This window comes from Patella vulgata, chromosome 1, assembly GCF_932274485.2.
Source record: "Patella vulgata chromosome 1, xgPatVulg1.2, whole genome shotgun sequence".
Taxonomy (NCBI): Eukaryota; Metazoa; Mollusca; class Gastropoda; family Patellidae; genus Patella; species Patella vulgata.
This window is the reverse complement of record NC_065879.2, coordinates 1,416,882-1,444,603: the sequence shown is the minus strand read 5'-3', so window position 1 is coordinate 1,444,603 and position 27,722 is coordinate 1,416,882. Positions and strand designations below refer to the sequence as shown.

Below are 27,722 nucleotides of genomic sequence, written 5' to 3'. Positions count from 1 at the left end.
TAATCTTTTATTCTTTATTATAATGCAGTGAAACTCATTTAACTTGAGTCGCTTTGAATGAATGTGACAAAAATGTGGTTGTATATTGTCGTCTGCCCCGTCCATCCCTCCATCGGTTTGTGGATGCTCTAGAGGCTAATGTTATCATTCAATTGACTTTAAATTTATACTATATATTTAACGTCATGAGACCAGAAAACGATTTCTGCAAGAGTTATAGTCCTTAACCTCTATGAACGTTCTTGTTGACACTCTACAGACCAAAGTTATCATCTGATTGACTTTAAATTTATCCATACAATGAACCCTATTGATTTTTTAACAATTTCCAAAAGTACTGCCAGAGATGACAAAATCTATTGATTTCCGATAGCTAAATTCATGATATGAAATGTTTTGTATACTAAAAGTTAGCATGTGGTAGAAATAGAAGTCACACAAATTCTAATTACTTAATCCGATTTTAGAGTGTTGTAAATGTTTTATTACCGACAATCGGTAGAATTATCTGCTGTGGGTGTATGTTTCGTTGCCTGGCAATCGCTTTTATTTCTATCACCAAATATTGGTGCTTCCATAATATTACCTAGAATTTTCGACCATTTTCCTTATCGTTATCTTACAGTTGTAATTGAGTCTCTCTGTCTGTCTGTAATACAGAATTAATGAATATTTTGGTCAGATCTCAAATGTCAAAGTTAAAACCCACCACTGCACAAAAGGTCCAGTCCTTGCCATTGTGTGATAAAGGGGGAATAACCTGAATGAAAGTATGAATAATAGAGGCTATATATGGTCTGAATCTAGTGCTCCATAATCATTTTGTTAAAAATCATATGTAGATCTTGAATGTTCCAACTACCAGTATTTAGTTATGGGAGCATCACGAACATCATTTAGATAAATCTGATATGTATGTTCAAGACATGGGACGTCAGCATGTCGACTTGAGACAAGAGGTACCTTTAGTAACTAAAGCATGGCTGTAACCCGCAGGCTGATTGACTGAACTTAATGAAAGGTAGTTGAAGTATCAGCCTTAAACTCCTTTCATTATACGTTGTAAGATGCCTATATGTCCCCACCTATTACTACTAGAGGGGGTTGGGTGCTCAATGGTTAAACATGTTAGACCACAAGATGTTATTGAGTCAAGTTGGGTCGCCTGTCCAACCTCATGGGTTTTCTCCGGGTCCTCCAGTTTCCTCCCACTGCTAAAGATCCCTATGCGCAAATGAATTATTGAAATAAAATGGAACCATGTTAGTCCCGAAATGACCTAGTTTGTGTCTAGTGGACCTTAAACTCCATTTAGTTACAGATGTGCAAAGCCCTAACCATGCTATTTAATTAAAAAACAAACAAACCCAAACTGCAAAACACTTTGCTCCTTTTTTTGTTGGATGGCCGAATGATAAGCGCGTGTAGCCTAGTTGTATCATAAGATCTGTCATTGAGTCAACTGGCGTGGTTTTGATTCCCCAGTTGTATGTGACAAGGAATAGGGTCGTCTGTCCATCCTTGTGGGTTTTCTCCGGGTTCTCCAGTTTCCTCCCACTGCTAAAGACCCCTACATGCAACCGAATTATTGAAATAAAATTAAACCATATGTCTGTCCCGAAATGACCTAGTTTGTATCGAATGGACGTTAAACCCCATTTCTCTCTCTCTCTCTCTCTCTCTCTCTCTCTCTCTCAATTGCACGCACAGGTGTCCCAATTAGCCAATCAGAAATATTATTTTACACATCACTTCTAATATTGTCAGTAAAAATGTCTATATAGGTTGTGGTCAAACTTAGATCAAATGTTTGCTGTTCAAATGGTTTATTTAATTACCAGTCCACAGGTTGTTGTTGTTGTTTGTTAGTTGTATTTTACGTCCGCTTTCACCGAGGTGATATCGCAGTCCACAGGACAAATCGTGAGCTTAAATACCACTAAGACGTATTAGAAATCATATTTCGTTTCGTGTTCACATTCATAAATTTGTAAGGGTGGTGGTATTTGGAGTGTTTTGATTGGCTAAGGATGGGTCACAATTAGGTCATCCCAAGGCTCGAGACTGCTGCGTGCAGTCCATGCTTCATTGTTTTAACGGGATTGTTAATGAAATGCATGAATTGTTATCAAATCTGATGAAAGGATTGGATTAAGAGCAAAGTAAAGGTAGTGGTCATGGCGACTCCGACATCCGGAGCGGCGCTCTCGGCGGAAGAGAAGAAGGAATTCGATGAATATGACAGGTCAGTGCCGGATTGAGTTCAGACTTCTTGAACTAGTTCAACGAGGAAAGAAGACCATTTATTTCGTTTCATTTTATTCCACATAAACAGACAACATTCTCTCATTTTATTAAGCAAGTTTTATCAACCTTTATATTGCTATTATTTTTTATATATTTTCAGTTGCTTATATGGCTTCCTAAAGTTTGAAGATTCTGAAGGAAATGGAAAGAAAAGTTTGTTGGAAAAGGTAATTTGATAGGCCAAGGGAACTAACTCCATATTTGAAATTGGAATTAATAGTAGATTGTGTCCTGAATTATCTAGATAACAAACCTTATCTCTCAACCCTCCGTGTTTCGAGATAATAAATGGTGCTATTATCTTCAACGTATCACATGCGGAGCGATTCGCACCCGGCATTTGTAAACAAAATTGACAATATTTTTAATCAAAACAACGATTGATTATTGTTATTTATAATATTTCTGCCACACCCAACTACAATTAAGCATATAATCCTACCTAACCTGAAACGGGTACAAATCCCCTCTTTTTAAATCAAAGCGACAGTAGATTGCTTTTTCCGACATTTTAAATTTACGCCTGTAACACATAAAGACGGGGCCTCGTGTCAATAGCCAATCAAAGTACTAATCTGATCAGAGTTGCGCAGTAGTAATATGCCGTAAATTATGAGCGTCCGAATCAATTTTGATAAAAACAACGCTTGATTTACGTTATTGTCAATATTTGCTGATAAATGAATGTTGTTTCAGTAGATTGGACTGTGTATGTGTAATAAGTACTAATAGTATAAAATTAACTTATTTTTAAGATGGTACATGCATTAATAAAGAAATTGAGTTTGCCACTTGGAACTAGCTATATATTATCTTACCATCCAGATCCTGTACCAACAACTAACTTGAAATGAATTGCAGCAAAACAGTTAGTTGTTGGGGGTGGCTAAGTGGTAGTACCTTTATTAGCAACTGTCTCTGATCAGATGATGTCCGCTGACAGTTCCTATCCCTTCCTTTAGTTATAGCTGCATTGCAATATGTAAATACCGCTCATCTCCACGTCTGTCAGCGGTCATCGTCCGGTCAGAGACATTTCCTAAAGGAACTAGTTAAGTAGGTAAGATGCAGGCTAGCTTGCCTGGAGGTCGCGTGTAGATATAATAATACCAAAAGGTGAGAAACGGATCGGAATTAAATAATTTTTAAACATCATGGTAGACTCGATTGTCTACCTCGTGAAAATTAGTATTGCCTCTGGTTGATGGAATCTAGAGCAGTGAACTTTGATCCCAATTATTTAATTCCAATTCTTTTCTCACCTGGGTATTATTATATCTACTGAAAGAGAATCAGTTTCAGACGAGTTATTTGCCCGAGTTAGAAATTGGAATCAGACCAGTTATTTGATAATCTCGTTTACGAACATGGACGTAACAGACTTTAGGCATATACTTAGTCATAGTTTAATGTTATTTGTGAAATAATTTCCATGTTACAGACACTTGTGATTTTAATGTATAAAACAACGCTTGTGAAAAATAACCCGAGTTGATGGTTATTTTGAATGTATTGTGCTGTATTAATTACACTTTTTTTCCAATCTTATTAAAACACAGATCCGATTTCGTTTCGTTTTTATAGTTCAAAATTTCGCGTTACTTTTCTATACTACACTAGGATCTGGAAGAGTTGTTATCATTGACGTGTTCTAGTTGATGTGAGGAATTAGCCAATGAAGCGGTCTGTTACAGCAAGTTCTTTGCCTTTTTACGCATGGAACTGTGGGTAAACCACTAGAAAAGTCAACGCTGATTGATTAATCAATGTTTGACGTCATATGGTCAAAAGCCGGTTGTTTGACCCCTGACATGAACTCCTACTATAACTGGTCAGATCGTCATGTAGTGTAGGCCATCGAAAGTAGCCTGACAAGGACAGCTGTCTAGTCCTTCGGATGGGACGAAAAACCGAGGTCCCGTGTACATATTGGCGTGCACGTAAAAGATCCCTTGGCAGTTGGAATTCGATATAAGAGTAGTCCCTAGCGACGCTGCCCGGGCAAAATTTCCCTCATAGCACACTGTATGGCGTATGCCCGTCTTCATTAGCCCAGTTTAGGAGCAGAACAGTAGGACGTTAAACCCCATTTCATTTCATTTCATTTCATTTCATTTCATTTCCATCGAAAGTTTAAAAAAGCGAAACGAAATATGGATCTGTATTTAATGAGATTGAACCTGGTGATAATGATGATAGTTTATTTTTATATTCTAGGGTGTGGCTTATTATGAGAATGTATTAAAAGATCATATTAGGCTGACCTTAAAAATATCTTTGTTTCGCCAAACCCGACCCACAATCGAGGAGAAGGGTCGGTAGGTCGGGTTTTTTTTTCAAATTTTTTTTTAAAGAGCTAATTTGACAGCTTGATAATTTTCTGGGGGGGAAACATTCGTCTTTTTTTATTGTCAAACAAATCAATGAGTATGACATCGGGATTTTTCGTGATGCACGACTCCGAGACTCGCACACGATTTGCCACGAACTCTAAGTGTGAAACCCCTTCAACACGTTTTTAACGATCGTGCAGGTTGTGCCTTCATTTTTCTCGAAATTGGATATTGAAAATATCTTCGTCATGTTTAAAACGACGCCCCACAGACATAGAGGCAGAATCATTTCGTGGGAATGGACGTGCTTTCGTCTGCAACCATTTTGTTGAGAAGCGACACCTATAACGCTTTCGTCTTGATCAACCAGTTTCAATAATGAATCAAAATATAGCCATAGTAAAGGGAAATAACTCTCGTGATAAATTTCAAGGTTGACACATAAAATAAAATAAAAAGATCGCGGAAAAGTGCAATAAAATAATTTAAGTCGGGGGTGGTTTTAGTTAGTCGGTCGCGTTAGGCGAAACAAAGATATTTTTAAGGTCAGCCTTAAGAGTGTTAATGTTTATTTTTATATTCTAGGGTGTGGCTTATTATGAGAATGTATTAAAAGATCATATTAAGAGTGTTAATGTTTATTTTTATATTCTAGGGTGTGGCTTATTATGAGAATGTATTAAAAGATCATATTAAGAGTGTTAATGTTTATTTTTATATTCTAGGGTGTGGCTTATTATGAGAATGTATTAAAGGATCATATTAAGAGTGTTAATGTTTATTTTTATATTCTAGGGTGTGGCTTATTATGAGAATGTATTAAAAGATCATATTAAGAGTGTTAATGTTTATTTTTATATTCTAGGGTGTGGCTTATTATGAGAATGTATTAAAGGATCATATTAAGAGTGTTAATGTTTATTTTTATATTCTAGGGTGTGGCTTATTATGAGAATGTATTAAAAGATCATATTAAGAGTGTTAATGTTTATTTTTATATTCTAGGGTGTGGCTTATTATGAGAATGTATTAAAGGATCATATTAAGAGTGTTAATGTTTATTTTTATATTCTAGGGTGTGGCTTATTATGAGAATGTATTAAAGGATCATATTAAGAGTGTTAATGTTTATTTTTATATTCTAGGGTGTGGCTTATTATGAGAATGTATTAAAAGATCATATTAAGAGTGTTAATGTTTATTTTTATATTCTAGGGTGTGGCTTATTATGAGAATGTATTAAAGGATCATATTAAGAGTGTTAATGTTTATTTTTATATTCTAGGGTGTGGCTTATTATGAGAATGTATTAAAAGATCATATTAAGAGTGTTAATGTTTATTTTTATATTCTAGGGTGTGGCTTATTATGAGAATGTATTAAAAGATCATATTAAGAGTGTTATTGTTTATTTTTATATTCTAGGGTGTGGCTTATTATGAGAATGTATTAAAAGATCATATTAAGAGTGTTAATGTTTATTTTTATATTCTAGGGTGTGGCTTATTATGAGAATGTATTAAAAGATCATATTAAGAGTGTTAATGTTTGTTTTTATATTCTAGGGTGTGGCTTATTATGAGAATGTATTAAAAGATCATATTAAGAGTGTTAATGTTTATTTTTATATTCTAGGGTGTGGCTTATTATGAGAATGTATTAAAAGATCATATTAAGAGTGTTAATGTTTATTTTTATATTCTAGGGTGTGGCTTATTATGAGAATGTATTAAAGGATCATATTAAGAGTGTTAATGTTTATTTTTATATTCTAGGGTGTGGCTTATTATGAGAATGTATTAAAAGATCATATTAAGAGTGTTAATGCTGAGAGTGATCGCGACAATCTACCCTATCTTGATCCTAGTATATATTGTCATTTAGGACATCTAAATCTACTACTAGAACAGTTTCCTAAAGGTAAGAATATCTAAATCTACTACTAGAACAGTTTCCTAAAGGTAAGAATATCTAAATCTACTACTAGAACAGTTTCCTAAAGGTAAGAATATCTAAATCTACTACTAGAACAGTTTCCTAAAGGTAAGAATATCTAAATCTACTACTAGAACAGTTTCCTAAAGGTAAGAATATCTAAATCTGCTAGTAGAACAGTTTCCTAAAGGTAAGAATATCTAAATCTACTACTAGAACAGTTTCCTAAAGGTAAGAACATCTAAATCTACTACTAGAACAGTTTCCTAAAGGTAAGAATATCTAAATCTACTACTAGAACAGTTTCCTAAAGGTAAGAATATCTAAATCTGCGAGTAGAACAGTTTCCTAAAGGTAACAAATTATTATTATTGTGCTGAATGGTTAGCGTGCGCTGTATCATAAGATCTGTCATCGAGTCAATAAATAAAAGGTTTAAACAAATTTCAATAACTTGATGTAATACTCGAACCACACGAGAGCTGTAAATTTGATACAACCAAATTAATTGACGCTGAGAATCATTATACTAGTCGTTTGTCTATCTATGAATATATATAAAATTTGTCGACGTCCTGTGATGTACAGTTACAAGATTTCGTGTTAAATATGAAGAAATACATCGGTGCCATGTCAACTCATTTTAGTTACACCATTTTCAGATTGCATCATGCAACAAATAATTTCTCAAAAGATTGTGTGTATACTTAATTCCCTTCAATAAACATTGTGTTTGTATGATAAAATAAAACCCAGCATTTCCTGACTAACATTGACATGTATTATTATCGTGACATTTGTTGAGACATTTTAATGGGCAATAGTTTTTAATGAGTCACTATCAGTAATTGTCCCCCGCCTTTCGAAGAAAGCAGGGGACTATTAAAAGGGGTTCGTCTGTGTGTCTGTCGGTCCGTTCGTCTGGCCGTCACACTTTTTGGGACACAATAACTCTCTTTCTAATTGAGCTAGAATGTTCAAACTTGGTGTAGGTGTTTATTAGGTCAATACCTTGATGGCGTTCGAAGATGAGCATATTCTGCTTAGAGTAAGCAGAGATAAGCAATTTGATTGGTTGATGCTTTGGGACACGATAACTTTAGTTCTAATTAAGTGAAAGTGATGAAATTTGGTGTATAGTTTCATTACATCAATACCTTGACTAAGTTCGATAATGAGCATTTTCTGCTCAGGGTAAGCAGAGCGATAAACAATTTGATTGGTCGAGAGGTTGGAACACAATAATTCTCATTCAAATTGATATAGAATGTTCAAACTTGGTGTAGGCTTTCATTAGGTGAATGCCATGATGGAGTTCGATGATGAACATTGTATGCTTACGGTAAGCAGAGATAAGCAATCTGATAGTCTGATGCTTTGGGGCACGATAACTTTAGTTATTGTGAAGTGAGAGCGATGAAACTCCGAATATAGTTTCATTATATCATTACCTTGACTAAGTTCGATGGTTCGAATTTCTGCTTAGGCTAAGGAACATAACAATTTGATAAGCAATTTGATTGGTCAAGACTTTGGAACATAAAAACTCTGCTTTTAATTGAGGTAGAATGTTTAAACCTGATGTAGATGTTCATTAGGTGAATGTCTTGACTGATTTCGATGATTAACATTTCGAGCTGAAGCTAAGCAGAGCTAATCAATTTCATTGGTCGATGCTTTGGGACAAGATAATCTTGATTCTATTTGATAGAGAGTGATGAAACTTAGTGTATAGTTTGATTGCTCAATACTTTTGAAAACAATAAATGTGCTGTTAATTAATATGTGTCATCTGTTTATTTTGGGATTTCGGCGGGGGACATCAGCCTCACTGTTGGCCGCATGTTTCACTGTCAACGTCGGTACATATATCTTTATCGGCACTACATTACTACATCATTCTATACATGTATAGATACAGATTTATATTTCTAAATGTTGTTTCTTACTGCTCAGCACATTGATGTAGATTAAATATACTGGATACCATGTATTGTAATACTTTTACAGTAAAATATCGGATTTATCCCAATCTGATTAAAATACAAATGAAAATACGACCAGAGTCCAAAGCTCAATTTCTTATTCAATGGGGATCTTATCCTGTCGATTCAATCTCAATCTGATTAAAATACACATCTATATTTCGTTCCATTTTTTTATACTTTTGATGGCCTTTATCACATGAAAATCTGTCCGGTTGTAGTGGAAAGTCGTGTCAGAGGTCATACAAGCGATTTTTAACCCTATGATGTCAGACACTTGATTAAGCAATCAGCGTTGATGTTTCTAATGGGTTACCGACAGTTCCGTGCACCTCACCCCAAAAACTTGCCGTAACAGACTGTTTCATTGGCTAACCCCCTCACATCATCCAGAATGTGGGTTAAATAACAACTCTTCCAGATCCTAGTGTAGTAAAGTCAAGGAAAATGAAATGTTGGACTATAAAAACGAAACGAAATAGGATCTGTGTTTTAATTAGATTGGGTTTATCCAGACTGAAAATCCATGTACATATATAGGCCTGCATTTATTTTTTTTACTTTTTTTTTTTATTTTAGCTTTGTCAGCCTACCAGAAATTTTATAATCTTCAAACAGAACATTGGAAGGTAAGTAACAAGAAATACGATCAAACAGAAATTAATTTTACGTTATTTTAAAGATAAATTAGTTAAGATTTTCATAAAGAGTTGGCCATTCTTGATATAACAGTTCATAAATAGATGATAAAAAAAAAAATATTGAAAATTTCAGTCAAATTACTTCATTCTGAACGAAATTATCACTGTTAGAAGTTTGGTATAGAAATAGGCATAGGAGGGGACGAAAAACCGAGGTCCCGTACATACATTGGCATGCACGTAAAAGATCCCTTAGCAGATGGAATTCGTTATAAGAGTGTGCCACAGTGCTGTCCGGTTAGAATTTCCCTCATATCACAATGTATGGTGTATGTCTATCCATTAGCCCACCTGGAGCAGAACAGTAGGACGTTAAACCCCATTTCATTTCATTGTATTATTCAATTGGCATTTATATATATAATTTTTTTTCCAGAATGCCCCATTTCTGTATGGCCTAGGCCTTGTTTACTATCATCATAATTCACTGAGTTGGTGAGTAGCTTTTTCTTTCTTCCACATAACTTAGTAATATAGGCGAAAGGCATCTACAGATAATACATGTACATTGTAAACTTCGAAACTCAAAGAGCGATTTAAACCTTCATAAGTGTTTGATGCATATATCGGAAAATCTTTCTTGTTTATGTGGTCAAGGTGTTGAAGACTGCGAACATTATTTCTTACACTGTCCACTATACAACTCTTAGCGAAATATAACAATAAATGAATTAGATATAGAACATAAAAATATACAAACGATACTTTCTGGAAACACAGCTATTCCTTTGGAGGACATTTCCTTAATCGTTGAAATCTAACATGACTTTATCAAACTAACTAAACGCTTTAAAACTGCCTAGATCATTACCAAGATGCAATCTGATTAAAACACAGATCCAATTTCGTTTCGTTTTTATAATTCAAAATTTCGATTTTACTTGTCTTTACTACACTTGGATCTGGAAGCGTTGTTATTTAACTCGTGTTCTGCTTGAAATGAGGGGTCAGCCAATCAAATGGTCTGTCGAATCGAGCTTTTGACCTTTTTTGCGCAGAACTATGGGTAGACATTAGCGGCAATAGAAATCAAAACAAAGCAAAAGTAGATAAAAAAAAATACATGGCGGTCGCTAATTGGTTTATCGAATGACTGCCGTAATTAGATTGTACCAAGATGTTGGGATCACCTTGTATGTATCCACCCAAATTTATAATGATCTTGTACAACTATGTGTTATATTCTCTTGTCACAGACGGTTATAAGTTTGACAGATAACCTCGTCATGGTATTTACAAATGATGACAAAACCATAATATGCCTTTTTAATATGGTGTTTTTGAAAATGTGTCGTTGCCTCTTTGATTTAAGCATAGAAACAACATAAATAAAAATATTTTGCATGTATTATCAAAATTAATTAGTCAGCTTTAAACTAAACACATGTACAAGTTAGATGAATTGGGGTGATTTTAAATGATTTTTACAAGATTTTATATTGAATGAATGTGAAAGAAATTAGTGTTAAAGACACAAGATTAAATGATACCTGGGTTACAGTGTTAGTTGTTTGTATTTATATTCTTATCAAACAAAACTTTCAATACACACTTATTCCTTAAAGATACTCTCTCACAAAAGTATTTTTCGGGTGGTTATTTGCAATAAAAGTATTTATCGGGTGGTTATTTCCAATAAAAGTATGGCAATTTTGGTATATATATATGGCAAGTAGAGACACCCAATCTTACTAGAAAAATACTGGATTCCATCAAAAACACCAACGGAGCACCCATGGGACAAGAATGAGAGGATGTCACTAATTGGCGTTAGGGAGAGCTTGAGGTATATGTTGAGATGACGTGGAAGGAGTGAGAGAATTAAACCTACAACAGTTTCCGAGATAAAAAACATGGAAAAAGACGTGGGCAGGGGATAATCCAAGAATTTACTTAGGCTTTGATATTTATGATGAATGGACAGCGTTTTTTCGATATTTTTAAATAAGTCTGATACATATATGATAAAATCGGCGATGATTTTATCACGATATATACCGAAAAACCGGTTATCGCCCAACCCTAGCCCACATTGAAATGTGGTCGTGTATAGTCGCCGCACCACACCCGTGGGTAGGGCGTCCACAATTAGGCTAAAGTTAATGTCTGATTGACTTTAAAGGAGCTAAGTCGCTAATATTTGGGACCTACAAATGGATCGCAATGCATACAATAATGTAATATGAATGTATATAAATTGATTTACATTCAAACGTTTCTGTTTTTACTGTAATTTTTAATCAGTTAGGTTCGGCGAAATATGCCAGTATTCTCAATCGTATTTCAATCTCTAGCGTCTGGTTATTCCAGTCTAGGCCGATAATATTTTTTGGGCTTGCTCTCCAGATATGAATAAAGCGTCCCCGTTTGACATGACTTGTGGAATATGCCTAGTCTCGTTTTTCGAGTCCCTTATTACAAATAGCGCTGAAACGCGTTATGGTACATGATTCGTGTACCAATTGTAAAATGTTTATTTTGTCTTAAATATTGGATATCAGAAGGCCATCTTTTCCCGGTAAGATTTCAACATCAATGTTGATTTAAACCGACAAATAAATCGTGTTTTCAATTTAGAAGATTTTGGAAGATATTGAGTTAGAGACTAAGCTACTTTAAATTGATACACAGTATTTAAGGTCATGAGACGGAAGAAGTGTATACATTAATTATTATAAAGGACATTACACAAAATTAGTCAATTCTACTTCAGATAACACTTTCAGTTTAATCACGTGAATTATAACAATGTGTTAAGGATCATCAATCTGTTCTTTGTTCATGTAAACAATACTTGTCATGTGACATGAATTATGTAATGCTTCATGACCAATATTTATCAATGTATGACTAGGAAATTATTAATAAATCAGGAAGGATTCAATTTGAGGAAATGATTTTGAATTTTTCCATGTGCATCCTTTTTCTTATTAGTGATGTTTAGAGGAGAAGTCTTAGTATTCATTTTTAAAATTTAATTTAAAGATACATTATTTAATAGCTATGACAGGATTTTATTTTGGTTTCAAATGTTATATAAATTATTAATTACTGTCTATTTTTTTTAATTTAAAGATACACTATGACAGGTTTTTATTTTGGCTTCAAATGTTATATAAATTATTAATTACTGTCTATTTTTTTTAATTTAAAGATACACTATGACAGGTTTTTATTTTGTCTTCAAATGTTATATAGATTATTATTTACTGTCTAAACTGTCGTAAATTTTAAACAAATTTCTTTGATTGTGAACGAACTAATTATTTATGGTTATTATAAACTTACCTGTGTGTTTGAAATCACATCCCGTTAAAATCCAGTGCACAATCAAACATCCCAACAAATAAAAAAGATTATCTCATGAAAATTCAGTGATTTTGCTTGTTAATCAAAACATTGGACAAGTGAAACCTTCGTAATATTTTGAAAGAGGTTGGGAGTCAAAACAATGCACATCCTTTTCAATCGTTTGAATTTGTGCAACAAAAATATCAACGGAAGACAATAACATTGGAGATTAATTCGAAAACAATTGATTGGCAGTCTACTCGTTATTACAATTGTATGGATATACGTGTATTGCCCTGTGATTTTCAAAAGTTAATGAGAGAAAGAAATGGGGTTTAACGTCCACTCGACACAAACCAGGTCATTTCGGGACTAACACATAGTTCAATTTTATTTCAATAATTCGCTTGCGCGTAGGGGTCTTTAGCAGTGGGAGGAAACCGGAGGATCCGGAGAAAACCCACGAGGATGGAAAGGCGACCCTACTCCTTGTCACTTATAACCGGTGAATCGAAACCCCGCCAGTTGACTCAATGACAGGCCGTATAATACAGCGTGCACGTGCTAACCATTCGGCCATCCACCCCCCCCCCCCCTTCCAAAGTTAATGGTGTTATGGAGACGCACGATTAAATAATTCTAAACAGTTCTTGCACAACGGAAATATATGAAGATAAATCGAAAGAAATGAAAGTATCTGACGATAAATGAATCGATGGGCGGTATGGTTTGTTGATAATTTTTGGTATTTATCAATGAATGAATTTATAAAATCAAAATACTTCAATGGTATCGGCTATTTATTTTTGCCAAATAAAATATAAAATACATAGGTGTTTATGGATTTATCTTGACGACTGCAGAATGCCGATTTTAAATGAAAGGACCGCTTAAGTTTATCAAGAAATGCTAAAATTGTTAAAATATGAAATTCAAGGCCCGTAAAATAATAGTCATTCTTTTTGTTCTGCAACTGTGTTCAATAGAAAATCATCCCAACCATTTCCCGTACGTGACAAGGAGTAGGGTCGCCTGTCCAACCTCGTGGGTTTTCTCTGGGTCCTCCGATTTCCTCCCACTGCTAAAGACCCTTACGTGCAAGCGAATTATTGAAATAAAATTAAACCATATGTTAGTCCTGAAATGACCTAGTCTGTGTCGAGTGGCTGTTAAACCCATTTCTCTCTCTCTCTCTCCGAACCATTTCCCTAATCATATTTAAAACATGAAGGGAACTAAATAACCGACCACATGCTTAAACGTCCAAACGCTATTATTGGGTTTGAGAGTAATATCTTATACACAAAATTTGAATTGTTGTAAAAGAGCCACACACTGTTATGATAGACACGCTTTGCTGCCACCCCCCTTGTATGAAATGATCTATCCTGATAAGTTATATAATTAGCTTCCATTTTGATATTTCTGGTTGTCAAAGTTTGTAAGAAGTTCAATTTTACAAGAGAGAAGTTTTTTTTATTCTTTGTGATGTTTAATGTTCAAGACACTACTCATTGTTCACCAAACCGCTTAACCAGCTGGCAGATAACACTCGGATTGCCAGTTAGTGCTTGCCCCATGAGTGTTTTTCGGGTAATCCAGTATTTTTCTATTAAGATTGGGTGTCTATACTTTACATATTTACCATACTTTTATTGGAAATAACCACCCGATAAGTACTTTCAGGACAATGTATCTTTAAATGCAATCATAAAGTGGCATATCATTTTATTTTAACTGATTAATATAAACTGATTGATTGAAAAAAAAAAAAAAAAAATTTTTTCTGTTAGATTGAAATATGAATGTAGAAGACAGAAATTTGATTATTTATAGGATTAGAGGTGTCAGGTTGGTCTATAATTGTGTTGATACAATAGATAACACATGTGATCAATAACTAACCTATATCTACAACCAATCAAATTACTACGTTCCTAAAACACGGCTAATCATATTTATAAGACTTGTACTATATAAATAAGTGATATAATTAGGTCAAGGCATAGAATTAGGTCATAATAAATTATAACAATGATTTGAGTATTATAAATTATCTGGTACAAATATTGATTGATATAAATAGGTGGGACCAACATGACCTGACTGGTCAACTCGACAGGATTTAAGGACAAGATATCGTGACATCTTCAGTTTATTCACATGATTGTATTAAACACGCATTATATAAAAGCTAAACATGCATTATGTAAGAGCTAAATCTGCCTATTGTAGGTCATAATTTTGAATTCAAATGTTATATAAATTAATAATTAAACATTTATTAACATGACAAGCCTATAATCAACTCTCTAGACAATCAGATGGCAGAGATTTAAACGGATTAGAACACCAGCAAGATTTAAATATTTAACAATAAAAGTGGATAATCAAGACTTAGCCTCGATTGTCAAGTACTTTTGCTACGATAATAAACAGTCGATGCTACATCTTCAAACAGTCATAACTTTGCTCATAATGAAGTAATTTGAATTAAATTTTCAATATATTCATTTTTCATATTCATGAAAACTGTGTTTTTGTCGTCCTATGTATTTTTGTTGTTGAATAATTGCCGTGAAGTTGAATTCCTATTGTCATTAGACAATTTCGGTCGCTCCTGTTATGTTGTTGTATATTGTTATATTGTTGTATATTGTTATGTTTATGTTGTTGTATATTGTTATGTTGTTGTATATTGTTATGTTGTTGTATATTGTTATGTTGTTGTATATTGTTATGTTGTTGTATATTGTTGCCATCCTTTCCTTAGCTTTCTCCTCCACAATTACTTGTGAACACTCTACAGATTACATTAAACGATAGAGATAATAATTTCTTGAAGGATCCTAGATCCTTATTGAATTTAGTTAACATCCAAGTTTTCTTATCGGATAAGCAGCTGCTATGTGGGCATTTTTCAATGCTTTGCCTGGCTATTTTAATCAGTGTTGCTGGAATTGTTGATTTCAGCATAAGGAAGGCAACCCTGTTTAATCTTCCCCCATAAAAGTGTTTACATTTTTATACACCCACATTGAAATGTGGTCATATATTGTCAACTATTGCACTTGATCACTTTGAAATATCCCCTGGACGCTGTAGAGGCTAAAGTTATCATCGGATTGACTTCAGATTGATACACAGAGTTAAAGGTATTGAGACGAACAAGTATATTGATTTTCAATGAATTTTTATAACTTGAACAGCTAAATCGATGATATTAAATATTTCGTGTACTAAATGTTAGCATGGGACAGAACTAAAAGCCAAACAATTTCTAATGATTTTCTGATAATTACTTAATGAGTTGTTAATCTTAATCAGATTTTAGTGTATTATAAACGTTTCATTACCAACAATAGAAAAATATGCGACAACTCTTGTTGACTGCCCAGGCGTATGTTTTGTTGCCTGGCAACCTATCTTTATCTCAATCCTTTGAACTTGATTGTGAAAACAGTTGAAGAATGATCAATTTCAACTTGCTGGGATGTTTTTAAAACTTTGTGGGCAGAATTGGTCGACAAGCCCCCGACTTAGTTATTGAAACGTGATCACTAGACGTGAGACAAATTACACAATGTAATTACTGTTAGCCTTGGATTAAAAAAAATGAAAATTAATTTCTATCTAGATGGTCTTGATGTCTTTGATAAACAATAGTTTATGGATAATATGTCTGTTTACGAAGTGAAAATATTCTGTGTTCATTTATTTTTATGTTTTGTTATGTTTTTTTTTTTTTTGCTCGAAGAACGTGACATGTTCATTGTAAACAAAGTCGTTATATTAGAGGTTACGGTGTGCATTTTATTAGGAGTCACGTGATCTGTAAGGAATAATTATTAATTAATTACTAATATTATCTGCAAGGAATAATTACTAATAATATTATCTGTAAGGAATTATTATTAATATTATCTGTAAGGAATAATTATTATTATCTGTAAGGAATAATTACTGATATTATCTATAAGGAATTATTATTATTATTATCTGTAAGGAATTATTTTTAATATTATCTGTAAGGAATAATTATTAATATCTGTAAGGAATAATTATTAATATCTGTAAGGAATAATTAATATTATCTGTAAGGAATAATTAATATTATCTGTAAGGAATAATTATTAATATCTGTAAGGAATAATTAATATTATCTGTAAGGAATAATTAATATTATCTGTAAGGAATAATTATTAATATCTGTAAGGAATAATTAATATTATCTGTAAGGAATAATTAATATTATCTGTAAGGAATAATTATTAATATCTGTAAGGAATAATTACTAACATTATCTGTAAGGAATAATTAATATTATCTGTAAGGAATAATTATTAATATCTGTAAGGAATAATTACTAATATTATCTGTAAGGAATAATTAATATTATCTGTAAGGAATAATTATTAATATCTGTAAGGAATAATTAATATTATCTGTAAGGAATAATTAATATTATCTGTAAGGAATAATTATTAATATCTGTAAGGAATAATTACTAACATTATCTGTAAGGAATAATTAATATTATCTGTAAGGAATAATTATTAATATCTGTAAGGAATAATTACTAATATTATCTGTAAGGAATAATTAATATTATCTGTAAGGAATAATTATTAATATCTGTAAGGAATAATTAATATTATCTGTAAGGAATAATTAATATTATCTGTAAGGAATAATTATTAATATCTGTAAGGAATAATTACTAATATCTGTAAGGAATAATTAATATTATCTGTAAGGAATAATTATTAATATCTGTAAGGAATAATTAATATTATCTGTAAGGAATTATTATTAATATCTGTAAGGAATAATTAATATTATCTGTAAGGAATAATTATTAATATCTGTAAGGAATAATTACTAATATCTGTAAGGAATAATTATTAATATCTGTAAGGAATAATTATTAATATGAATGAATAAAGATACATTATGGGAGATTCGATAACGAGTTGGCAGTTCTCACTATAATAGTTAATAACTAGATAATGTAAAGGCAATTTGCTGAAAATTTCGATCGTCATTACTAAAAGTACGATAAACAGCATAGTCTCGATTATCCATTTAATCGTTAAATCGTGAAGGAAAGTTATGAAGTAAATAGGCTAATCCGAGATTTTAATTAGGCTTTGATATTTATGATAAATGGACAGCGATTGAAGACAACATTGTCTTGTATATGCGATGAATTCTCCTCTGGCTTCGCTCCCGTTGCTACATGTGTAGGTACCCCGAAAGCCAAGAGACGTGACATGAGCATGACTTCTTTTAATAGATTTTTTACAGCAGGGGTATTTCTTCACGAATACAATGTTTTGAAAAGGATTTGAAGCAAAATTTTAATGGATTATAATCCTTGAGTGGCATTTAGCGATTGAACACATTAAAAACACAACACAGTTTATATGGAAATACAATCACTGGTTTATAAGTATAGCACGACGTTTCGACAAGTATTCTCTTATCGTTATCAAGCACAAATGATATTTGGTTAATGATGATGAGTTAGTTGTATTTTACGTCCGAGGTGATATTTATAGTAAAACAAAAAAGAAGCCATAGATAAATGCTGTTATAATACAAGATAATAGTTAAATTGATCAAAGGATAATTAAAACTTAAATATAGTTAATTGATGGGGGTTAACAGTGACCAGGGAGCAACAAAGCCATATATTTGATATAGACAAAATAAACACAATTTGAAGCCCTATTAATAAGAAATTTATAATAATGTATAAATTGATCAAAGGATAATTAAAACTTAAATATTAGTTAATTGATAGGGGTTAACAATAATCAGTGGTTAACAATAGTCAGGGAGCAACAAAGCCATAAATTTGATATAGACAAAATAAACAATTTGAAGCTCTATAAGTAAGAAATGTATAATAATGGATGTATACAGTATAATGGATTAATGGATTAATGGATTAATTAGTTTGAATATGTTTTTAGTCCAAATATATCATCAAATCACCCAGTTTGTATGCTGGAATATATCTTTAATCTTTGTAAACATAATTTCAATAATGTGGATCCTGTCCAGTCAATCAATTCATTATATTATTTTGACTTAATCCAAAGGGGGGGGGGGGGTGGATGGCTGAATGGTTAGCGTGCGCGCGCTGTATCATAAAGTCTGTCATTGAGTCGACTGGCTTGGTTTCAAATCCCCGGTTGTACGTGGCAAGTAGTAGGGTAGCCTGTCCAACCTCCCACTGCTAAAGACCCCTACGTGCAAGCAAATTATTGAAATAAAATTAAACCATATGTTAGTCCCGAAATGACCTAGTTTGTGTCGAGTGGACGTTAAACCCCATTTCTCTCTCTCTCTCTCTCTCTCTTAATCCAATGATTTTTAGCTGCTTTAAACATTATTAAAACCAGGAAATAACCTAATGAAATGATCTAAATATAGTTGTTAACTATTATGATGGTATGAATTTGGAAACAGTTAGTGCATATTTATCGAGAAATAAATGCGAAAGTGTGTCTGGTACAAGCAGATTACTCTTCTTCTAGAAGCTTTAAAATATACATTATTTACTTGAAGCATGAGTCAAACCGCTCATTTATTTTAATTTAAATCCAAATGATAAAAGTTAATTGACATTTATAAACTGGGTTTCATCAAGTATGGAAATTTCTGCTGTTAGGAAGTCCCGTAGACCAGCTTTGATGAATATATAAATGGGCAGTTGATAAGATCGATGACTAAGCGATAATTTTAGAATATTCCCAAGAGATGCAGCCGGTATATATTGAGTCTCAGAATTTCTTTTCGAGTACAGAAGGAATGTCTTGAGATTAGATGTAATTTATTGTGGCTCAGTGTGTAAGACGTTGGCTCTGGATTTTACGGCTTGGTTTCACTTGTCAGTGGTGCAGGACAAAGGGCCTGACAACGATGTACAGTGTCTAGTTGTTAGGATGAGGCAAAAAAATCAGGTCCTGTATACACATTGGCGTGGACGTAAAAGAACCCTTGACAGTTGGAATTCGATATAAGAGTAGGCCACTGACGGAGCAAAATGTCCCTCAAAGCATACTGCATGCTGTATGCCCATCTTCATTTTCACACTCGGTGCAGAACAGGTCATTTAGAGAAATATCTTCGATCCAGAAACATAAAAATCTGCACATAGTTTCTTATTGATGTATTGATACATTAAAACAAAAGAAGTTTTATAAAGGGCTATAGTTTAGTTAAAATATGGCGAACAATTTTTAGTATAAAATCTTAACTTAAGTCTAAGAATGCTTTCTGAACTCAGGGCCTGATAATTATGTGGACAGTCCAGCTGCAACAATTTACTTAATATTTATCTGGTTTGTTTTTCGTGTGTAACGATTTCTGATAATTACGTCATAGTTGTTGCCGTCAGTAACTAATTAGCGTCTTGTAATAGTAAATGGTCCTGTTGATACGACGCAACCGTCAAGCTCAAATGATTTACTCGCTTCAGATGTATGTGTCATTCGTTGTAAAAATTATTAATAACATGTACGTAAATTTGTTACACTTAAAGATACATGATGTGAGATTCGATAACATGTTGACAGTTCTCACTATAATAGTTAAAAACTAGATACTGTAAAGGCAATTTGCTGAAAATTTCATTCAAATTGATCCACTATGAACTGAGAACTAAGCGGTTGAAATTTCCGCCTAGCCTCAATCATCATTACTATAGTCAGTACGAAAAACAGCATAGTCTTGATTATCCATTTAATCGTTAAATCGTGAAGGAAAGTTATGCAGTAAATGGCTCAAAATCCACGATGCTATCTAGAGTTGATTATGGTCTGGATAAGTTAATTAATGTCTAATTAATAATTTAGATAACATTTCAGGCCTAAAGAAAGACCTGAAATAGGCAGATTTAGCTCTTGCATAATGTATGTTTGATTAATGCCAGCAGTAATAAATTTTTTATACGATTCTTGGCGTAAGCCCCCCTACCCCGCATATAATTAGCCATGTTTTGATGGATGTTAAGAGTTACATCCCCTTAATTAGATTTAACTGGTCATGTTTTGAGTGAATGTTAAGTGTTACAAGACTGCACTAATAGGTACATGTGCAGATATGTCAATTCCATTGGCCTGCAATCGCTTGCATACAGTTCCAAGTCTTGGTTGGATGGCCGATTGGTTAGTGCGTGCGCGTGGTATCATAAGTTCTTGTCATTGAGTCAACTGGCGTGGTGGGTTTACTCTGGGTCCTCGGTTTCCTCCCACTGCTAAAGACCCATACGCGCAAGCGAATTATTGAAATAAAATTGAAACATATTTAGTCCTGAAATGACCTAGTTTGTGTTGAGTGGACGTTAAACCCCATTTCTCTCTCTCATTTAAACGGCCAACTTTGAGATTGGTTGATAATTTCTTTGCCATAACTCATTGGTAAATAGGCCGGAACATCAATTCCACGAATTAACCTATTATTTCAGTATTTTGATCGGAGACCAGACTCTGTTGACTATATACTGGACCCAGATAATTTTAAACAAAACCCCATGGTTTAACAGTATAGGTGACCCTTGTCGGAACCCACTAGTAGGATATTGAATCAAGAGAGAGAGAGAGAGAAATGGGGTTTTAACGTCCACTCGACACAAACTAGGTCATTTCGGGACTAACAATTTTATTTCAATAATTTGCTTGCGTGTAGGGGTCTTTAGCAGTGGGAGGAAACTGAAGGACTCGGAGAAAACCCACGAGGTTGGACGGGCGACCCTACTCCTTGTCAGGTATAAATGGGGAATCGAAACCACGCCGGTTGACTCGATGACAGACCTTATGATACAACGCGCACATGCTAATCATTTGGCCATCCCCCCCCCGCAAGGATATTTGATCAAATATTTACAGGTGAAAGCTTGAGACCATCATAACTATTTGTCTATTCAGTATGTAATGTGGTCATGATGCACTAATTTATATACGAACCAGTAAACAACATGGTTACAGAAGCGGATAATAATGAACTCTGATTAATAAAAGTATCGTCCTATTATAAACAGTGCATCGAGTACAAATACATGGGATCAGTATTCTATATTATAGCCTACGGGGAGGTGTGTTGTGTGTTTATAATGTTATGGATTCTTTTGCGTTTTTCTCTTTTGTTTGAAGCTGTACAGAAATAATCTGACTAAAAGAGCAGAAAGCTTTAATATGAAAATCCTACTGGCCCCTTTCCCTAATATTTGAGGACTTTTAAAGATACATTATGGGAGATAAGATAAAAAGATGGCAGTTCTCGCTATAATAGTTAAAAACTAGATAGTGTAAAGGTAATTTGCTGAAAATTTCAGTCAAATTGATCCACTATGAGCCGAGAAAGAAGCGGGTGAAATTTTTACATAGTCTCGGTCATCATTCTTAAAATCATTAATATAAACAGCATAGTCTTGATTATCCACTTTTTCTGATTTAATTATCAACGGCCGTTAGCGGCATATAGGAATCTAATCCAGCCAACATCGATGGCTAGCCTTGACATCGAGAGTTTATTATGGTCTGGATAAGTTAATTAATGTCTAATTGATAATTTAGATAACATTTCAGGCCTAAAGAAAGACTTGTAATAAGCAGATTTTGCTCTTGCATAATGCATGTTTAAAGGAGCTAAATCGCTAATATTTGGCACCTAGAAATGGACACAAATGGGTCGCAAAGCATATAATCGTTTTATTGCAATTTCTAACCAGTTATGTTCGGCGATATACGCGAAGAATCCAAACTGAATGTCCGTCTTTGGCGTTTGACAGCTTTCTGGCATGCAATTGTTTGTGAATTTTAAAATTTTCATTGTGTCTTAAATATTGGATATAAGAAGCCCATCTTTTCACGATAAAGAGAACATCAATAATATTGATTTAAATTGACGAATAAGTCGTGTTTATGGTGGATGAATTAAAAGACATGCCTCCTTTAAATAGGATGGAAGATATGGTCTACGCCGCCGCAGTGACTCATGTACAAATTTGCAGGAATGTAAAAAAGACCTTACCATGGACCTTCATATGGATTCTAGATGGAAAAGCTGCCATCTGTATAAAATACACCCCAGATAACAGAATGTAAGTTTCAAAATGACCATAGTATTCCATTCCTGTCTTTTCCTTTAGACCTGGGGAAGGAAGGAAGGGCAGAGGTGGTGGGGATGAGGATGAAGTGAGGTCTCCTGAATGTCCTGAGTTTGTGATACAAGATCCATAGTTGTAGAGTTATAGCAATTTGTAGATAAGCCTGCTCCTCTTCAGAAGAGGGCCGTTGTTACTCGACCGGGTATCAAGTGATTGGATGATTTCCTTCCACAATCGAAACATTAATGTAGATCAGAGGTTTGATGTGCACCCTTGACAGTCAGAATTCGAAATAAAAGTAGGTGTATCGCCACTGTCTTGGCCTACTGTTTGACGGCACCAGTCTTTCAGTAACTTGACTCGTTAAAATGTGAAAAAAGTTGAAACATATCAAGAACCCAAAAAGACACTCAAGAGAGAGAGAAAAATGGGGTTTAACGTCCACTCGACACAAACTAGGTCATTTTGGGACTAACTTCAAACGGGGAATCAAAACAACGCCAGTTGACTCAATAACAGACCTTATGATACAGCGCGCACATGCACTAACCATTCAGCCTTCTAGCCCCCCCCCCACCAAGAAACTCAAGACTCGTCTACAATATAGCATCAAATACAGACAAACTTGGCCTTGAGCTTTTTACTGGATAATAGATAATTGTATATTATAAATTTTATTATTTATATTGAAATAAGAGAATTTCACATATTCGTAATATTCACGAAATGAATATTTGAGCTATTTCCTCATTAAGGTAAAAAAATATATAAACCTTAAGGATACGTGATGAGTTATTTAAGCAATATGCATACCTATTATTAAATTATCTGATTTTCTAACGGCTTGACTAGATATTTCCAGTCAATAAATTTTCACTTCTTTTTGTTATTATATTGACAATTAAGTTGATTGACACTTGATATAATACATCAGTCAAATAAAAATATCAGGTAGCCTACATGTAGATTACAATTTACTTCTCTCATTGCTGTCAATCAAGATTACTCTGAATACTTCTATACTAATAAATCATTCCCACTTGACGTTTAGCTCCGCCTCTCTTGACCAGACAGATACACTGGGCATGCTCAATGATCCTTTCTATATATGGTAACATGACCTTTCAACCTCAGAGTGGGCTTTTGTTCAGCTCTAGTTAAAGTGAAAGAATCATCTCAGTGAGTTACATAGTAAAATATCTGGATTATTTGGAAAAATTGTGAATAGCTGTGAGAAATACTCCTAGAAGTAAGTTCTTTTAATTTTTGGAAGAGAAATACACTTGTGTTTTTGTTTTGGAATTATTTTTGTATTGGAATAAATTTTAGTTTTTTTTGGTGTGAATGACCTAGTGAACTTGAAGGGGAGATGTGTACCACAGCACAAAGAGAGTTATTTTTAGCTATAAGCCATGTGAGTGGATGATTTGGATACAGCAGAGAGACCTCTTCCTTGGATTTATCTTTACATATTGTTTGTTGTTGGTTCAGGCCTTTAGCCTCACTAGACACTACCACTCGGCTAACTTTCTTTGTCTCCCTAACCAGTGACTTGATCTTTAAATGATATTAAAAATACGACTAGCTCTACATGTCTCAACTAGGTTAAATATCTTGGCAACTGATCAAAGATATATTAATTATAAAAAAAAGTATGTCTTAATGTTTGGGGTAATTTTAATTTTTCCTGTCTGCATCATCAAATTTGCATTTACAGCAAATATTATATATGTACATGCATATGCATGATGTATTCACATATTTGAATATGTGGAATTCTCAATGTACGATAATTAATGGCCTATAATGGAGTTTTTCAATTTCTTGTGAATATATTGACAACATTTGTATGTGTAGGATAAAGCACAAGGTTGAACTAGGTTATGCTGGGGAAGAAAGACAAGAAAATAACCTGAGATAAAGCAAAACCGAGGTTTTTTCTGAAGCCTCGGTTTTTCTTTTTCTCGGGTTATTTTCTTCAGTCTTTCTTTTCTCATCATAACCGAAGTCGAGGACTTTATCTTGCTTATAAACTGTCTATGTTTACATGTACGTAAAATGAGAATAACCCTGAATTCCCGTAAAAAAAACCCTTATATCATGTTTTCCTATGGAAAAAAAACCCTACCCTGGAAGTATAAACCATTACAGGTTGAAAAAAAAAACACGGAAGCACATCTACCAGGAATTTTTAGAAAATGATTCGTCTGATCATTCCTACACAATACTTCTTAATCGATTAAGAATGTTAAACAAGGCTGAATCTATTGCAAGCGTTAAAATTTGTCTCTAATTTGTGCAGCACATGTTTTGACACAAATTGATTGATTGCGAGAAAAATCATTGCAAAGGTCTACACGGGCTTATGATTACCCATATAAACTAATAGAGAGAAAGAGAGAGAGAGAGAAATGGGGTTTAACATCCACTCAACACAAACTAGTTTATTTCGGGACTAACATGGTTTAATTTTATTTCAATAATTCGCTTGGGCGTAGGGGTCTTTAACAGTGGGAGGAAACTGGAGAAAACCCACAAGGTTGGATAGGTGACCCTACTTGTCACGTACAACCTGGGATTCGAAACCACGCCAGTTGACTCGATGACGGGCCTTATGATACAGCGCAGCGAGAACATGCTAACCATTCAGCCATCCAACCCCCCATTAACTAATCACATCAATACAATGTATTCACTGGTAACCTTTATATTATAAAAAACATTATATTAGTCTAGTAGATGACGTATATCAACTGGTGAATACCAGTTAGACTAGAGTTGTCTTAATATAGGTCAAACACACTAGATAATGTATTACATGACACACTATACCTTTGTGTGTACATTTCAGTGTTAGTATATATCTATTATTGTATATTAAAGTAGATAGGGTACATGGACTTCTATGTTTACGGTAGATAAATACATAAATAAATAAAAAATAGGCCCAGGTAAAAAATAAACCACTTTACAGGCTGCAAAGCCTAATTTTTCACCCTTTTGAAAATAAAGAACTTATTATTATTATTATTACTTCATTATGCTAACTTTAGGTATGTACATGTGCACACAAACTAGGTCATTTCGAGACTAACACATGGTTCAATTTTATTTCAATAATTCGCTTGCGCGTAGGGGTCTTTAACAGTGGGAGGAAACCGGAGAAAACCCACAAGGTTGGATAGGTGACCCTACTCCTCGTCACGTACAACCGGGGAATTGAAACCATGCCAGTTGACTGATGATCGGAATTCGGAACATCACTAGAATGAAGAAGTAAAAGTTGTTGATTTATTAACTGAAAGTGTCTCAATGACAGACCTTATGATATAGTGCACATGCTAACCATTCGGCCATCAACCCCCCCTCCCCCGACGGTCCAACCCCCATTATTGTAATGGGTGACATTGAGAGTGTTATTGGTAAATCATTTATATTTTAATATAACAAATTGTCAAGTAGAAGTAGAGACCAACTGATTGTTGGTTGATGGCTTGTAATGTGAGAAATTAAAACAAATATTAGAAACGATAGTCTAATTTTTTGCGGGGTAGGAGCTTTGTGGACAAGTGGTAATGTATGCAAGTCTTGGGTTGGATCTGGGTTTGCATGTGGAAAAGGGTGGATTCGCCTGCTGAACGGAACTGTGGGGGGTCCCTGCACGCAAGTGAATTATTGAAATTAAGATAAGCAGCATGTTTGTTTCGAAATAAAGCAAACTGACTTTATTTGCATGTATTTGGCAACAAGATTTAGAGCCAATCCTTTCAATAACCGAACTACACGGTAACAAATCAGATCAATATAGTTTAATAAATTGTTCAGCAAGGTTTATATCCTTTAGAGGGAATTACGTACACAATATGTGACCTACACGTATAGTACAATATGACATTTACAATGTACTCTGAAATACAGGGAAAAGTACTCATTAATCCACGCTATATTTAGATTCTCTGTGTTTTTAATTGGAATGATATTTTTAAATCAAGTGTATCTCCCCATAATGTCATAATCACGTCTGGTTGTTATAGAATATAAAGCCTTAAAGCTAGAAATGACATGATTTTATGTGATAAACATAACATTTGATTATTTTATTTTAGTTGTAAGAACTTCTAACCCCATGTGGCCACTATGAGATGTTTGAATTAATCTGCCAATTAGTAGAAATTACAAACTTCGAGAAAAACAAATTGATAGTATAGAGATCGTTTGTAAAATGTGGTTTTGTTATATTCATTTTAAAGAAAGTTGGGGGGGTTGGATGGCTGAATGGTTAGGGTGTGCGCGTCTGTCATAGACTCACCTGTCATGGTTTGAATCCCCGGTTGTACGTGACATGGAGAAGAGTCGCCTGTCCAACCTCGTGGGTTTTCTCCGGGTCCTTCGGTTTCCTCCCACTGCTAAAGACCCTTACGCGCAAGCGAATTATTGATGGACGTTAAACCCCATTTCTCTCTCTCTCTTCCCCCCATTCTCTCTCCCTCTCTCTCTCCTTCTCTCTCTCTGTCATAAAGAAAGTCAAATGCGTCATTTGTATTTTTCGGGAAATGTCCTCCGCGTGGCAAAGTTTTTTTTTAAGACAGCAATCAACAATGTATAGTGTAAAAAATTAAGAATTGGTATGAGAGATTAAGCTTACTGCGGACTTACAACAAGGCGAATTATTTAACAAGTTTTGAGTTTATTTAATACATAGATGTAATAAAACTATATGATTATAATAATGGTAGATATCCTGTCTATAGTCGAAATACTGATGGTGCGGTACATGTATGTCATTCATTGCATATAGGTGAAAAGATAATGACATTCTTCTTGGGTAACGAGGGCAGTATTATAATATATAGGTCAACAGCAGGTTCTATTTGGTGAACAGCCAACAAACTGAAGTCGGTTTTGATCAATAATCACCCGAATTAGATCAGCTTCAGATCGTTGAACGAGCTGTCAGTGTATTCGCGTGGTGAATGACCGACATGCAACGTGTGAAATTTAACCGTCTGCTCTATGAACACGTACATATAATAAGTAATGGTATCGAAAGCCC

The 27,722-nt window shown here is 34.0% G+C and overlaps 1 protein-coding gene across 3 annotated transcripts in view; it reads left to right on the top strand.

Annotated features, from left to right (window-relative positions):
• Positions 1-2,060: 2,060 nt before the first annotated feature.
• Positions 2,061-27,722, top strand: part of LOC126808513 (lysine-specific demethylase 6A) — an 88,006-nt gene continuing 62,344 nt past the window's right edge. For 2 of the 3 annotated variants that reach the window (XM_056102935.1, XM_056102934.1), the window contains exons 1-5: positions 2,061-2,245; positions 2,408-2,474; positions 6,416-6,560; positions 9,140-9,189; positions 9,638-9,696. In XM_056102935.1, coding sequence (XP_055958910.1) covers positions 2,178-2,245; positions 2,408-2,474; positions 6,416-6,560; positions 9,140-9,189; positions 9,638-9,696 — 389 coding nt within the window. In that variant the 5' untranslated portion in view covers positions 2,061-2,177. Of the gene's footprint in view, positions 2,246-2,407; positions 2,475-6,415; positions 6,561-9,139; positions 9,190-9,637; positions 9,697-23,816; positions 23,919-27,722 lie in introns of those variants that run through there. The other variant, XM_056102938.1, reaches the window with a different exon arrangement.